At 40.4% G+C, this 15,632-nt stretch overlaps 1 protein-coding gene across 1 annotated transcript in view; it reads left to right on the top strand.

Moving 5' to 3' along the window:
* CHAT (choline O-acetyltransferase) overlaps nucleotides 1-15,632 on the top strand; it is a 35,674-nt gene that overhangs the window by 11,222 nt on the left and 8,820 nt on the right. The window contains exons 7-13 of the mRNA XM_068139993.1: nucleotides 573-750; nucleotides 5,157-5,326; nucleotides 7,360-7,460; nucleotides 7,636-7,764; nucleotides 8,854-8,976; nucleotides 10,477-10,618; nucleotides 14,851-14,913. Of these exons, the coding sequence (XP_067996094.1) occupies nucleotides 573-750; nucleotides 5,157-5,326; nucleotides 7,360-7,460; nucleotides 7,636-7,764; nucleotides 8,854-8,976; nucleotides 10,477-10,618; nucleotides 14,851-14,913 (906 nt within the window). The remainder of the gene's footprint in view (nucleotides 1-572; nucleotides 751-5,156; nucleotides 5,327-7,359; nucleotides 7,461-7,635; nucleotides 7,765-8,853; nucleotides 8,977-10,476; nucleotides 10,619-14,850; nucleotides 14,914-15,632) is intronic.

Genomic DNA, 15,632 nt, shown 5'->3' on the forward strand with positions numbered 1-15,632 from the left:
ATGCATGAAGACATTAGTACAGGTGCAGGTAGAAATAATGAAGAGTTAATCAGTCCCAATCAATAAATGCCATTGAGCAGCAGAGTACATTGGCTGGGCAGAGTATTTTTATAGTTCATCTTAACTATGTGTAGAACTGGAGCTGTGCCCACAGGACCTCTCAGAATGAAGGGGCAGAGCCCAGTGGTCTGTTTGCCAGGAAGTCCTTTTCTTCAGTTCAGTGAGAAGTACTTTAATTTCTCTGCATTATTTTTAAATCAATAACAACATGGAAATTCTTTACATACTTTCTGAATTTATCTTTTTGGGGGTTTGTAGGCTCATTCAAATAAAGTATGTTTTATTTGAGCCTAACATGCAATACAAGCAACTGGCATTTACACTGGTTTAAAAACACAGGAGGAATGATCCCCAGACCAGTTCCCAGTGTTTTTGTGCTCCATTGCCTGCAGGCATGGCTATCCAAAACAGGGCTTCATCTTAGAACCTATCCAGATGAAATCAAAATGTTGGGCTAACAAGGGTCCAACCCATCTGTGACTGTTCTCCTGACTTCTGTTATTTTTTTGCAGTTTTTTGTTTTGGATGTTGTCATTAATTTCCGTCGTCTCAGTGAGGGCGATCTTTTCACTCAGTTACGAAAGATAGCCAAAATGGCAGAGAATGAAGAGGAAATGCTGCCTCCAATTGGCCTGCTGACAACAGATGGAAGAACAGAGTGGGCAGAGGCCAGGACAATCCTTATGAAAGGTTAGCAGCAGCAATCCCAGCTTTCTCCTCTTCATCATCTTCCTCCTCTTCATCATCATCATCATTGCCTTTCTTTGCTGGGAGTGAACATTACAGCAAATATAGGACTGAATGTGCAATCTCACTGCTGAATTTTTCTAGAAGACAGCAACTCAGTAGCTGAAAGCGTTCCGATGTGTGTTACCAGGAAAGCAGGAGATATGCTTTGACCCTTTTGGCTGTGTATGACTATAATTGTTATACCATGTCAATAGCGCTCACTCCATTCTCTGTTCTTCATCACACAAAGTACATTACATCAGATTTTGTGATTTGTCTTTTTCTTCACATCCATTTTGTACCAATAATAATGAAGGGTTTTGGCAACAGATGTTTTTCATCTCATCTAACAAAGGCATCTACATGTTAAATACCTATTAAATCCAGCTGTGTAGTCAATGGAGAGAAACAGAAAGTACCAAAGCTTATTAATCCAAATCTTAAGTAAGTATCTAGGAAAGGTTACACCAATCATTATCTGTAGATACCTCTTTCTCTCTTCCAACAACAGGCAGCATTTAGCTGTCTTGGATTCTGGACCTGAATGCCTGACTTTGAAACAGATTAAAATAAAGGGTGGGATTAGTCACCTCTATCACTTCAGATGTATTTTGCCCTGAAGCCCTCTTTTTACCATTGTAAGTTACTTAGATATTCATTTTTCCCTCCCAAAAAAGTATGCTAACTCATCTCTTTATACCCATGTCATGATTTAATCCCAGCTGGCAATCGAGCACCACCCAGCTGAGTGCTCACTCATTCCATGACAATACTACAGAAAATGCTGCTTTTTTACCAATGCCCTGAAATACACAAGAGCTGCCTATAGTCTCAAAACACACCTACCATCCCAGGGAAGATCTTATCTTTTCCTAGCCATGTTTATCTATACCTTTAATAACTTTATATGGAGACCCCTGGCAGTTATCACAGCATTATTACAAGATACCAGTCTCACCTTCAGGCTTTCCCTTCCCTGTCTTTTCTTTTTAAAGGAAGAGAAAAAATACTCATTAATAAAAACTGAGATAAAGACATATTCATTTATTTTCTTGACACACTTTTAAGTGAAACAGTGAACACCTTGAAACTTGCAGCAAAATCTTTGTAAACCTACATCATCTTAAATTTAAAAAGACAAATCAACAAAAACTAACAGAACCATCTCTATAGTGCTTTCAGATTGCCTGCTATCTGCCAAAATATTCATTTCAATGAGAAAGCAAACCAACTCAATTAGGAAGCTGAAAAAAAACCCCAGATTCTGCACTAAAAAATACCACAGCCTTCTCTAATCTAAGCAGGAATCCCAAACTAGACAACTTATATTATCACAGCTTCTCTATATAGTATAAAGTATTGCTGTTAACACATGGGTAGGTGATTGTTAATAACCCTCTTTTCTTTCTTATCTGTGCTGAAATGCGCATGTAACAATAACAAAGGAAGAGAAAAAACCTCTGTTGAAGTAATGTGAGGTGGAAGGAGTTACTTCACTATTCTTCTGTACTGGACAGGAAAAGAGGATGCTTTGGGAGAGAGATCTGTACAGTGCTTTCTAGAGGTTATGATGAAGATACACGTGGGCCTGCATAGACGTACAAGTAAGAGGATAGGTCTTCTCATGGAGGAAATATCAAATAAATGGTTATAAACCCAGCCATCGCTGATTTATAAACACATGCAGTATTTTAGCTGAATTCAGTCTGCAGAACTAACTCTCATTAGTACAGAAAATGAACTCTTTCTGCTATAGGGGCTGCTGTCCCACATACTATATCTGAATTGGATTCAGAACCATCTTCTCATTTTCCTTCTTAAAACAAAGGCAAAAAACCTCAGCTAAGTGAAAGATGAGTGGTCATTTCAATACAATTGTATGCAATGGAAAGAAAGAAGGACAAGAAACATCTTACAGGGCTTTAAGCCTGTTTTTGTGATTCTCCTCTTTCAGCTCTTTTTCAAAATATTTATTTCCCATCAGAAGTCATGGTTCATGAGTTTTTTTCTTGTGCAGTTCATGGTCTGCTTCACATCATAATTTTTTTAGTGTTGATCAGCTCTCTGGACATGTCTGCTTCTTTCTTTAAGGGCATCATTCCCCTGCTTTTTGAGCAAAGCTTAATTTTATTCACTCAAATATCTAGATTCAAAATACCCTGAAGCCATGTCAGAAGAAGGGGTTCATATCTGTTAAAGATATGGGGGTAACAGCCATAATAAAATATATATAAACCTATCAAACAACATAAAGCAGAACACTGAGCAAGATGTAAGCAGTTTGTAAATCCCCATCCAGTTTTCCCTTGAAGGTGCCTGTCCACAAATACCAGCAACTGACGTACACAGGGCAACTTCCATTCAGTTATTTTTAGCCTTTGCATTGGTGTGCCCAGACTATCAATAGAATGAATAGCACATTTATGGTCAGTCCATCAAATGTCCAATACTAGAAGAACTTTACAACCAAGAGAACAGGGACCTGTGTGGTCCCCTATAACACTTCTGAATGCTTTTGAGGAAAATTCACAGGGACATTCTGGCAGAGAGCTCAACCTATTTGCTTACCCCATCAGTTACAATCTCCTGGCTCAAGTCTTTGTAGGGTCTGGCAGGAATGCCAGGTGCTTTGCTTAGGACTCTGCTGGTCTGGTAAAGGGAAGACAACACACTATGCATTCCGTCAGATCCCCATCCAGTCTGCAAGAAGTCAGGCTGGCCACCCCTAACACTAGGGTCCATGGCTGCCAATGCTCCCCTATAAGAATGGCACCTTACCGTAATCTGCAGGAGACCAGAGCTTTCCCTCTTCCTTCTCAGCCATTGCTATCACTTGCCCCTCCTTCCCTTTTAATTGTGCTCTTTTATTTTTTTTTAACACACAGCACCTGGAGAGTGAACCTGGCTGATAACAAACATCTAGGTTTTTTTTGCTAGCTCCTCACTCATCAGTTACTCAATCGGGGAAGGTATAGTTTTTCTTACTTTGAAAAATGCTGTTCTTTCAACAAGAGGATCAAGCTACTTTTCTTTCATATTTGCAAACAGTAAAAATTTGCACATTTTGAAATGGCCCCATATTTCAAATGTTAATTGTTTAATTATTTGTTCCATTCTTTCAGCTGAATTAATCTCCTGAATTGAGCATAAATTTGCTGAACTTAGTACCGGCTTGCAAGAAGTTTTGATCAATCCAAATTCATATCTTTAGTTAAGAACAGTCTGAAATTAAACCATTTTCACCAATATCTAGAAAAACCACCAGACAAAAGCTGATCTGTTAAGAATGGCAGGAATTTTAAATTAATATTTGAAAGCCTTCTTTCCTTTGATCTTATTACCAACCATTTAACAGCAATTAATGATGTACTATGCCTTTGAATAAAATCAGTTTTTGTTATAGGTTGCACATTTTAATACAGCTCACAATTAAATATTTGCTATGCCTCCAACTGGCCCTCAGAAAAGCAAACTTTTGCCTTCATAACTGAAAAGGGAGGGGGAAAGGAAATGCAACAATAAACAAATAAAACCAGCCAAACAAACCAACCAAAAACACCCAAACCAAACAAGGAGGAAAGCACTGAGAACAATGTAAAAATAGTCTTTCCAGTCCACCTGTAGAAACAGAAGTGACAGGACAGGGAAAAAAAGCAAAGAAAGAGAGCCAGAAAAAGCAAATTTTATTCAGCAAGACTCAAGAGATAGGAGGGGTGTGGACCATGGCAACCCGTGTTTTTGGCAATACCATGTTCAAGAAACCTCATAACCTTATCTTCAGATGCTTTGTCATGCAACATAGGCAACATACCCCATCCAGGACTTATTTCTCTAAAGCACAAGAAATCACCAGCAACAGAAGAAGAAGGATTTGATACAAGAATACAAAACCAACACGGACCTTTCTGTTCCGTGTCCAGAAAAGGGCTGTAATGGCAGAACAGCACAAAGCCAGCAGAGGCCCTGCTGTTTCAGAGCAGGATACTACACCACTGCAGCAATAGCGTGAGCTCTGAAATTCTCTATTTTCCAAGTGTACTCTCTACAACTGTTATGTATAAAATAAGTAAGCATCTTGGCTTTAAGAGTAAAACAGATCTATTATGTAATATAATTTCTTCAGGAAATGAAAGGCAGAAAAAGAAAGTGGATATTATTGAATCACGTGGAAGAAACACAGAGATATTGCAAAAGTTAACATGAATGAATGCCTTGGTGCAATGCTTCCTTGCACAGAGATGTTCTGCAGACACCAACTCATTGCAGAGTCAGGGTCAGATCTTCAGTGCTCTTTAAGGCAGCAGGATTCCCAGCCAGCCCTTCGCTACAGGTAAGAAGATGTGAACATTTCACTCTCTTGTCCCCAGACTCTACTAACCGCGACTCTCTCGACATGATTGAACGGTGCATATGCCTGGTGTGCCTGGACAGCCCAAGTGGAGTGGAACTCAACGACACAAACATGGCATTGCAACTGCTACATGGGGGAGGCTACCATAGAAATGGGGCCAATCGTTGGTATGACAAACCTATGCAGGTAAAAACCTTACAGTACTATGATGTTACTTGCAAATAGCAAGGGACTCCAATTGCTCTCATGGTAGTGGCCATTTAGAATCCAGTGGGAGAAAGAGGGGAATGTGTTATCAGCATCTTCCAAGGCAGGGTTGGAGTGAGCAGCACTGTTTCTTGCAAGACAGGAAGAGCAGACCTACTGCCTTGTTGTCACTCGGGGGGCCTTCTTTAACACAGGCATGCTTTCACCTTCCCTGAAGCTGTCTTTTGCCCTTGAGGAGGTAGACAAATAGAAAGACATATAGGTAGGTATATATCTGAATAAAAAACAAAACAAAACAAGGCAAATAAACAAAACTGTGCACTTTTAACTAGACTCAGTCAAATTACATAAAAATGCTGGATGAGCATCCCAGCACAAAACCAGAAAACCATAATAGCTTTCTCAGTTCTCTCACACATTTTCCTGATGTCCTAGAAATACTACTGATAATAATTCGGTGTGTATTTAAGTTAGTATAAGTTCTTCCTTAATGGACTGTTTACCCATTTAATGGCATTCTTGTTGAGACTTTCCTGGAAGTATTGATTTTCTTCAGCCTGTTTCCCCAATCAGATTTTGATTATCGTATTTGAAAGTGCCACGATTATTTTCCATGTTTTGCAATAGATCCAAGGTGAAGCAATGTATTCATCTCCAACTGTCAACAATGTTGACATCTCATGAAAAATTGAAAGAAATTGTGGTGGGTTGATACATTGCTTGTACAATGTTTGTTTCTCATCCCATATCTAAGAATGGCAACATGAAAAGAGAAACCACAAAATTAATTTAACTTACACTGACTTATCCTAGTACAAATACATTTCAGTAGTCATTCCTGATTTATATCACTGCAAATGACATTATCAGCAGACTAGTGCTGTGTTTTTGAAGAACAAACCATTTGTCTTTAGTTAGAATCCTCTAGTATTTGTCAGGCCACTAGTTGAAGAATTTCAAGCAGATGACAATATACGAATTTTTTTTGTTGTTTACTATCAGAAGGTAGAAGAAAACAAATATATTTACATAGCATATGGGAGAGCTTCATCTGTCTAGATGTATTCAGGCCATAAGTAGTTCAAAGGTAAAGAGAAATTTGTAGGGGGCAAATGCAGGATGCATATCACGTAGGAAGCCATTCTCACAGTCGAACTTGCTCTTTCTCTTTATTTTTTCCTTCAACTTTGCAGTAAGGCATTCAAAATCATCCAGTTGTATTTATTTTGCATTGCATGCTCTGTGAAAACTTCATGGGAACCAGGGAGGCAGGATGAATATGAGTGACACAAACGCACAGGGTGAGCTGAGTGGGAGAAGTTCAAAGATACTTCAAAAGAAGTAGAGGGAAAAGTCCAGGAAAAGGACAGAAAACATACGGGACAAGTAGCAGGTTGGTCTTAGACATCTGCTTTTGTTCAAAATGCAGAAGTAACCAACTGCATGTGTATCAGAGAACTGCAATGCAGCAGGTTGTCCCCAGTGTGTGCAATGAAGACAAGCAACGGGGAAATGAGAAAATACCACCAAACAAAAACAGGTAAAGAAGAAGCAGGACAGTAAAACAAGCTACGAGAAAGCTATCAAATAAGGATGGACTTGCTAATTTGGTACAATATTTGTAATAAAATGTAATCCAAGGGGACTTCCCAGATACAGGTGTTGTGTTGCCCCCAAATGTCAAAAGAGAACTTAGCCTGTCTTTCCTGTGATAGGTTTTTCTTTACTATAAAGGAAGTGCTACATAAAATTTCCAGACTCCAGTAGGAAGTGATAAATTTTACATTCTTGCAGGATTCAGTCCAAAATAGCAGCATGAAAGGGATCAAATGCAACACCACTAACAGGACAAGAAAATCACACACTGATCTGTAAGTCAAGGAAGTTCTTGATGCAACCAATAAGAAAACCACAGGAGAACAACATCCTTTTTTAGGTTACCGTCATGGGTAACTTACTGAGAACATGATTTATTCACTATATATCTTGTACTTGTTCTTCTCCTTACTTAGTTCGTGATAGGAAGAGATGGAGTCTGTGGTATTGTGTGTGAACATTCCCCTTTTGATGGCATCATACTGGTGCAATGCGCTGAACACTTGCTCAAGCACATGTGAGTCCCTTTCTGTACCTGCTTCCAGCCCCCATGAATTCTCTGCCTGCAGCAAATTTCCCTGAGTCACTAAGACCCATACATCTCTTGGAAATCAATCCTGCTAAAAAAAAGCAATGTTTAACAACTAGATTATTCCTGTTACTTAAATGACTTTTCATTCACATACTAACAGGAAAGAAAGCTCCAAGAAATTAGTCCGAGCTGATTCAGTGAGCGAGCTTCCTGCTCCACGGAGACTGAGATGGAAATGTTCCCCTGAAATTCAGACACATCTGGCATCAGCAGCAGAAAAACTCCAAAGGTAAAGAGATAGCCCCAATTTTCTCAGCAATGACTTCAAGCTGGGAACTACTCAGCACGTGGTGTGCATGCATGGGTTTCTTCCTTGTCTCCTGCTGCTCCTCATCTTTCCAAGGTGGACATACCTCACATCTTTCCAGGAGAAGATCCTTACAAGCTGGAGCTACTCCACTGTATTCAGGAACTGCATTACCATTGTTTTCCTTTCATGTAAACATTAGAAAGCTAAAGACCATAGAGGATGCACATAGTGAAGGTTTTCTGTTTTTGTGGATGCACTTTATGGGTTTGAGCCAACAAAAGCCAAAGCTAAGGCAATGGGCATACATATACAAGGCAGTAGAATACAACTGGTTTGAATAAACAGTTTGTTTACATCCCTCTTGCTCCTACAAAGGTTAGTTCTTCTGACTGTTTCCTGCCTGTAGAAGATCCTGCATGATCTTTGGGGGTGGGGATGGTAATGAGAGATTATTTTTTCTTCCAAATTATTTCATCTCAACAGTCAAGCCTGTGATCTCTCTGTAGAGAATGAATACATTGGCTCAAAGTATGTCATTGTGATTGCATTAGATGAGATCCCAAAGTGGATAGAAGCATGCAGGAAAGTATGAAAACGTTCAGAATGCAGAGTAATTCCTTTCTGTTTACAAAGGTGGTAGCCCTCTAAATTAAAACTTGCAAGCAACCTTCTTTGGGTTTCAAAGCCACTTATTTCTCACACTAATAACATCAGAGAAGTTTGTGGAGAAAGCAGGGCCTGGCTTAGATTTCAGGAGAGAAAACACTAGGGTTTGTTATGTTTTATTTTTCTTTTTCAAAAAAGGTGTTTTACTTAAATGAGCAGAATGGCCTGAGTGCCACAACTCATTTAATTGCTGCAGAAAACAAGGCCAGCCTAGAACCTTTATGAATAAGGTATTGACTAGGAACAAGTTACCAAAGGCCAGGACTGTCTGTGGAGCAGGAGCCAACTCACCTCCAAGTGGGTACAGACAGGAAATGATCTCTGAGTTTTATTTGCAAATAGAAATGGAATATAAGGTTCTTGCATCTCCTGCTGCAGTAACTGCCTCTGCTTGTTTTCCAGGCTAGTAAAAAATCTGGACTTTACTGCCTACAAGTTTGAGAAGTATGGAAAAGAATTTATTAAGAAACAAAAGATTAGCCCAGATGCCTACATTCAAGTAGCACTTCAGCTGGCGTTTTACAGGTAAGGCTAATTAAAACCATAGCAACAAGATAGCACAAGAGGAGATTCACAATTTATTTTTTTCATACAGAGGGTTCATTTTTATCTCAGAACCCAAACAAATGTCTCCTGCATGCAAATGAGTGATCTTACCTCACAACTGTAGGTCAGACAAGATAAAAATTGCCACCTGGTTCTGTGAGAGAGTACTCACTTCCTTCACTCCCTTTCCCTCTCCTTGTTCTGCCTTCCCATCTCTATGTCCCACACACACCATTCTCAGCCAGTACCCTACCCCCAGCTGTCTCTGCACTTGGCATAGAGAAGAGGGTGAGGGTGTGGCAGGGAGTGGTAGACAGCCTTGCCACCCACCAAAGCAGAATCAGCTAGGGAGTCCAAGTTTTTGGAGCAGAAACCCTTCCTTGCCACTGTGCATAGCTTGGGAGGAACCACAACAGTAACCCATAGCTTACCACATATGTACCCCTTGCATTCAGAGCAAAAAGCACTCACATAGAAAAATACTGCAGCAGCATATCAGAGCAGAGTTCCTACACAAGGTGGTAACTACTGCTGCTTCCTTCTTCACAGGTATACCAAGATTTCACAACATCCTCTAATTTCCATGGTATTATAAAAGTTAAAAGCTCTTTTCTATGTTGTCAAAACAACTAACACTCTAGACTAGAGACTGGTAGCATGTTTCCTCCAGAACAGCCTATTACACAAATAACTCTTTATCATGTCTAATTCAAACCTGAAGTGGTCTTTACCAGAGACATCTAACACATTTTGCATACTCCATTAACATCTGTTAAACATCCATTTTATGAATTCTATTAACCAAACTCCAACAATGACCTGGTCTAAGACTTTCATCTGGATCCCAGCCATGATATAAAATCCACATAAGCAACAAAAACCTTAGGGGACAGTTCTGCTCTGAGAGCCTTACTTCAATAGGAAGGCACAGTAGGTTTCCTGAAGCAAGGAACAGTAGCTATATACCTGGACCCAAATTAAACAATAGCCTTCACATGCCATCCTATTTGTCATGTGGTTTTTCATTCCAGCTCACAGTCTCAATTAGCAGCCTTTTCCCCTTTTAGTTTTCCATTTTTCTTTCACACACAAGCTGCATTTTTTTGTTTTAAATAAAACATATTTCAAGCCCATAAGTATATGATTAATTACACTATTATTTTATGGTGCAGTGCAAATAAAGCATTCCTTGAGATCTTTCAGTAAATTTAGTTTTACTAGCCTTGTTTTTACACATCCAGTCATTTTTTACTAGTAGTGCATAACTAAAATGTATACAAGAGTATGCAGCTCCTCATATAATGAAGGAATGAGCATCCATCTTTTTTAAGTTTCTTATGGAACTCTATCAACATTAAGATGAATACTATGCAAAAAATAAATCATGGCTGTAACAATAAAGCGTGTCAACCCTTTCTTTTAGTATTTATGACCCCTTGAAAATAATTATTCTTTGTTTTGCTTACTTCATTCTCTCAGATGCCACAGGAGACTTGTTCCTACCTATGAAAGTGCTTCCATACGCCGATTTGACGAGGGCAGAGTCGACAATATTAGGTCTGCTACCCCTGAAGCACTTGCGTTTGTAAAAGCAATGAGCGATGAAAAGACACCTCTATCGGTATGTGGGTCTGGCTCCCTCTGCCTTCTTTGGCAAAACACTAAGCAAATAATGTATTTGTGATCCCTCATCTCTCACTTTTTAGTGGTGAACTGAAAACGTAGGGGCATAGAGCAGGATAGTTGCCTTACAGAATTTTGCTTTTTGTGCAAATCTACCACAAAGCTAAACATAAATATTTCCTCATTTTTTATTTACGTCAGAAACAATCAGAGGTGCCTAAACGTGGCATTATAAGAAACAAAACATTGGAACTTAGTGTTAGTACTGCCTTCTAAATGATCTATCATCAGCTCCGCATTCTGCTCCCTGGAGAGATCCAGGCTGAACATGTGAAGTTTAGGTTCATTATATTGCCACACCAGGGGATGTTCCTGGCAGGGCCCCTGCAGCCTTGGTGCAGATTGCAATGTGTGAAGTGGTATAGTTCACATACTTTGATTTCTGGGTAAGGTGGATATGTTCTGGCTGATCTTTTTGGCTTCAAAGGTACATTTCTTCCAAATAGATTTCATTTTATAGGATCCTAGAGGGGGCTGAATCTTCATGATAAAAGAACTTCATCAGACTAATAAAACATCTCCCCAAACCATCCTGACATCATCCTGAAAAAAAAAAACAAAGATAGAAAAATTAAATCGCCTTGCTTTGAGACACCGCCATCTGTTTGCCAGAAGTATGAGTACTGTGCATGAGTACTGTACGTAGTAGATGGGGGTGCAAAGAAGTACAGCTGAGAGAGTTGAGACTATAGCTGCACAGCTTTGTGCACTGTCCCGCCAAACATCCCTGGAGAGCCTTCCTCAACGTCTCTCTGTGTGCTGCTTCTATCCACTGCACTTCACTGCTGTACAGGGAATTTCCAGGTGGCTGTTCAGATGCAAAAAGCTGCCACAATATAGATTACTTTGCACAGTAAGCCCACTCCAGTGACAACGGTCCACATGGCTGTTCTTTAGAATCTAGCACAGCATTGCTAGAAGTATTAGTGGGCTGTAGATTAACAAAACTGTAAACCAAGCTCTAACATCCCAGAGGATCAAGAAAATTTGCCCAGAGAAGTGCTCTGCTCCTCCACTGCTTCTTCAGTCTCGTTAACTTTACCATGCCCAGAACTCAGCTTAGGATGAATGAGACTCAAGTAAGTTCCATGTTAAAATGATAACTCAAAGGAAAACTGAAGTAATTTCCTATGCTCAGTGGGGAGCTCAAGGCAGACTATAACCATACCATTAGGCATAATAGTGACTACCGTATGGTAGAAAAGAAGAGGTTGTTGTTACTTGCTGTCAGTGTCCTTCTAACAACACAGTTCCTAATCATATTTCATTAGAAGCTGCTATCATCTGTGCCCACCTTCCACACCACATTTGGGCACTCAGCTTTCCTCCAGACCCACGCACATTATTGCAGAATGACTGTACTCCAAGGAGGAGCTAGCCTGCTACTAGCACATTGTTTTGCCAGATCCTTCTTGTTCCCTTCAACAATTTCTTCCTACCTTCCTTACTCCAACACTTGCTGATGCTGGAAGCTATCCCAAAGCTTCAGCATTTCTCATTGTTCTACCAAAAAATCTGGGGTTGTGCTCACTTCTCATGGAATCATAGAATTGTTAGGGTTGGAAGGGACCTCAAGGAGCATCTAGTTCCAACCATGGTTAGGGACACCTCACACTAGATCAGATTGTCCAGAGCCACATCCAGCCTGGCCTTAAAAACCTCCAGGGATGGGGCCTCCACTACCTCTCTCCACCCACCACCCATTCCAGTGTCTCACCACCTTCATGGTGAAGAACTTCTTCCTAACATCCAATCTGAATCTACCCATTTCTATTTTTTTTCCATTCCCCCTAGTTTTATCATTACCTGACACCCTAAAAAGTCCCTCCCCAGCTTTCTTGTAGCCCCCTTAAGATACTGGCAGGCCACAATTAGGTCTCCTTAGGGCCTTCTCCAGACTGAATAGCCCCAACTCCCTCAGTCTGTCCTCATAGGAGAGGTGCTCCAGTCCTCTAATCATCCTCATGGCCCTTCTCTGGACACATTCCAGCACCTCCAGATCCTTCTTGTAACAGGGGTCCCAGAACTGGATGCAGTACTCTGGGTGGGGTCTCACCAGCGCAGAGTACAGGGGGAGAATCAGCTCCCTCGAACTGCTGGCTAGGCTTCTCTTGATGCAGCCCAGGATGTGATTGGCCTTCTGGGCTGCAAGTGCACACTGGTGGCTCCTGTTGAGCTTCTCATCCACCAGCAGCCCCAAGTCCTATTCTTCAGGGCTGCTCTCAAGCCAGACCCTGTCCAACCTATATTGGTGCCTGGGATTGTCCTGACCCAGATGCAGGACCCTGCACTTGCTCTTATTGAACCTCATGAGCTTGTCATGGGCCCACCTCTCCAGCCTGTCAAGGTCCCTCTGGATGGCCTCCCTTCCCTCCAGCGTGTCTGCACACCACACAGCTTGGTGTCATCAGCAAACTTGCTGAGGGTGCACTCAATGCCACTGTCCATGTTGCCAACAAAGATATTAACCAAGACTGGTCCCAGTACTGATCCCTGAGGGACTTCACTTGCCACTGGCCTCCACTTGAACATGGACCCATTGACGGCCACCCTTCGGGTGTGGCCATCAAGCCAGTTCTTTACCCACTGAATGGTCTATCCATCAAACCCATTCTGCACCAGCTTTCCCAGCATCCTAAACTGTGCTGCTTCACACAAGCAAGCAGAAAGCCATGTATGTCTAGAGTGAGCTCAGTCATAGCCCCCAGGTCTTTACATTTCATGCTTTGGCAGTTCCAAATATGGAGAATGATAGTTTAATTCCCCCTGAAAAACATGTAATCATAATGCAAACCAATACACTGATAGTTATCGGGGCTTCTTCTCTGCCGAGAGATGTAAAGGGCATTTAAACTGATCCACAACTGTTCTTTCCCACAAACTTTTAGAAATCTTTGTTTTGATGTGAACATCTTTATCATTCACTTCAAAACTATGTATATTATTAACACAGAATCATTACAAACAAAATTCACTTCATACAACCCTGTTCCAAGGTGATTCTTTAGACCTACAGATTGTCTCTGGATGTGAAGGGGTTAATTCTATTTTTCGGACTGAGAGATGCATCACTTGCTTTAAGCAGGCTTCAACTCCCCAAAATATTGTTTGTTAATTGTCATTAATCCAAATCAAACAAGAAAACCAATTTTCTATCTGATGCTAATAAAAATCATCTTCAAACAATAGTTTGAACCAACACCAAAGATTGATTGAGTCAGACTGATACAGTAGCAGGAGAAATATCTCATGCATTTGACACTTGTAAAAGAAGCAGCAACTGACACTGCAGAGATTGCTTGAATAGCTGTAAATTAATCAGATTTAAAGATTGCATTTGGTAATTTAATCTGTCTAACAGAACTAAGGCCTAGCTCTAGCCCTGTGGAAAAAAAAAAATCAGGCTCTGTACTTTGAAGGTCCCTGATGGCAGCCTTGAATTGCTTCTAAAATGAATTCTTTATTCAAAATATCATTCATCGTCCATAGGAGCTGAAGGTTCCCTGTTTATCTGGCGACCCAGTCATTTCTGGCTGTTTCAGGGTCTCCCAAAGATGCAGTGTCGGGCTTGATGTACAGCAGGGCAGCACTTCTTAGGATCATTCCCCTAATATAAAAGGCTACCATTTGACAGGAGTCAAAATTTATTAGCTTGTTAACTGAAAAGTGAGGCTTCTGTGGAGGGTAGAGCAGCCTTGGAAAATTCTAGATGCCCTTCTACACACGGGAGTGATTTTTTGACAGGCTGGTAAAATATCAGTAATTGCTTTCATTAATATCAATGTCACTGTCTGTATGAACTATTCTGAAAAAAAACCCCACACTTCCTGGTTGTTTTGAAAACACCAAATTGCACTTCTTCAGATGAAGCAGTTTAATTAGTAACAATCTAACACCCTTGAAACCCAGGGAAGGAATCTACAGAAGGAACTGCTAATCTTTCCTTGATTTCAGACAAAGCACCACCAGTAAACCTTTGCACAACCAGACACCACTGCTGATCAGGACATTGAATCCTTATGGCTTTTCCTTTATAAGAAGTGCTTACACCTGAGCCAGGAGCAAAGGACATTTGAGAGTGCTTGCTGTCTGGCTGATGGTTAACTGGTGGAAGATACTACTTCTTTGAGAGTTTATTCAATAACAGATATATTTTGATTCCCCCAACAGGATTCTGAGAAGATGCAGAGATTTAAGGACGCAATTGCAGCTCAGACTAATTACACTATTCTGGTGAGTGAAACACTGCTTTGTCTGGAATAAGGACTAGTTATTTTTTTCAAAAAAAAGGTACAAAGATGCAACCATTAACTATGTAAGCACTAGGAAAAGTAGGCACCTCTAAACAGGAAAGTAGCTACTATGTCAGACTGAGGAAAATTTCTGATGACCCAAATACTCTCCAAACTGTCACACTCAACCAACCTCATCTTAAAACAATACTTGCTGGAAAACAAGATAACAAAATTCTCCATTAGACATCAGCAGCAAGACATTGGCATGGGCATTAGCCCTCTTATTTAGAACTCTGTATTTAATATATCCTCAGGGAATGTGCATCTGTGAAACATTTATGATTTGTATCTGTGTCATAATCAGGAGTCATAGCCACAAATTAGGATTCCCCTAAGCTTGGTGTTGTGCAACCTATCAGTTCAAAAATTGCCTACATCTTGAAGAGCCTGCAATCAAAATTTAATAAAGGGGTGTTTTTTTGTAAATACTGAAAGGTTTGCAAGGAAGAACAGCAACCATGAAATAAGGCATTATTCTGTGTGCTCAGAGATCAACATGACATGTTAGCTATGAAGAGACAAGAAAAGTGGCAATGGACTATTTTAACAGTGACAAGCTGAGAGCCTTATTAGGATGAGAAATAAGGAAGGCTTAAAAGCAGTCAACTTAACTTCTATGTAACATGCAAGAGAAATAAAACTCCAGCTGCAAAATCC

This window comes from Melanerpes formicivorus, unplaced genomic scaffold (assembly GCF_026170545.1).
Source record: "Melanerpes formicivorus ecotype bairdi unplaced genomic scaffold, bMelFor1.0.p_v2 SCAF_6, whole genome shotgun sequence".
NCBI lineage: Eukaryota > Metazoa > Chordata > Aves > Piciformes > Picidae > Melanerpes > Melanerpes formicivorus.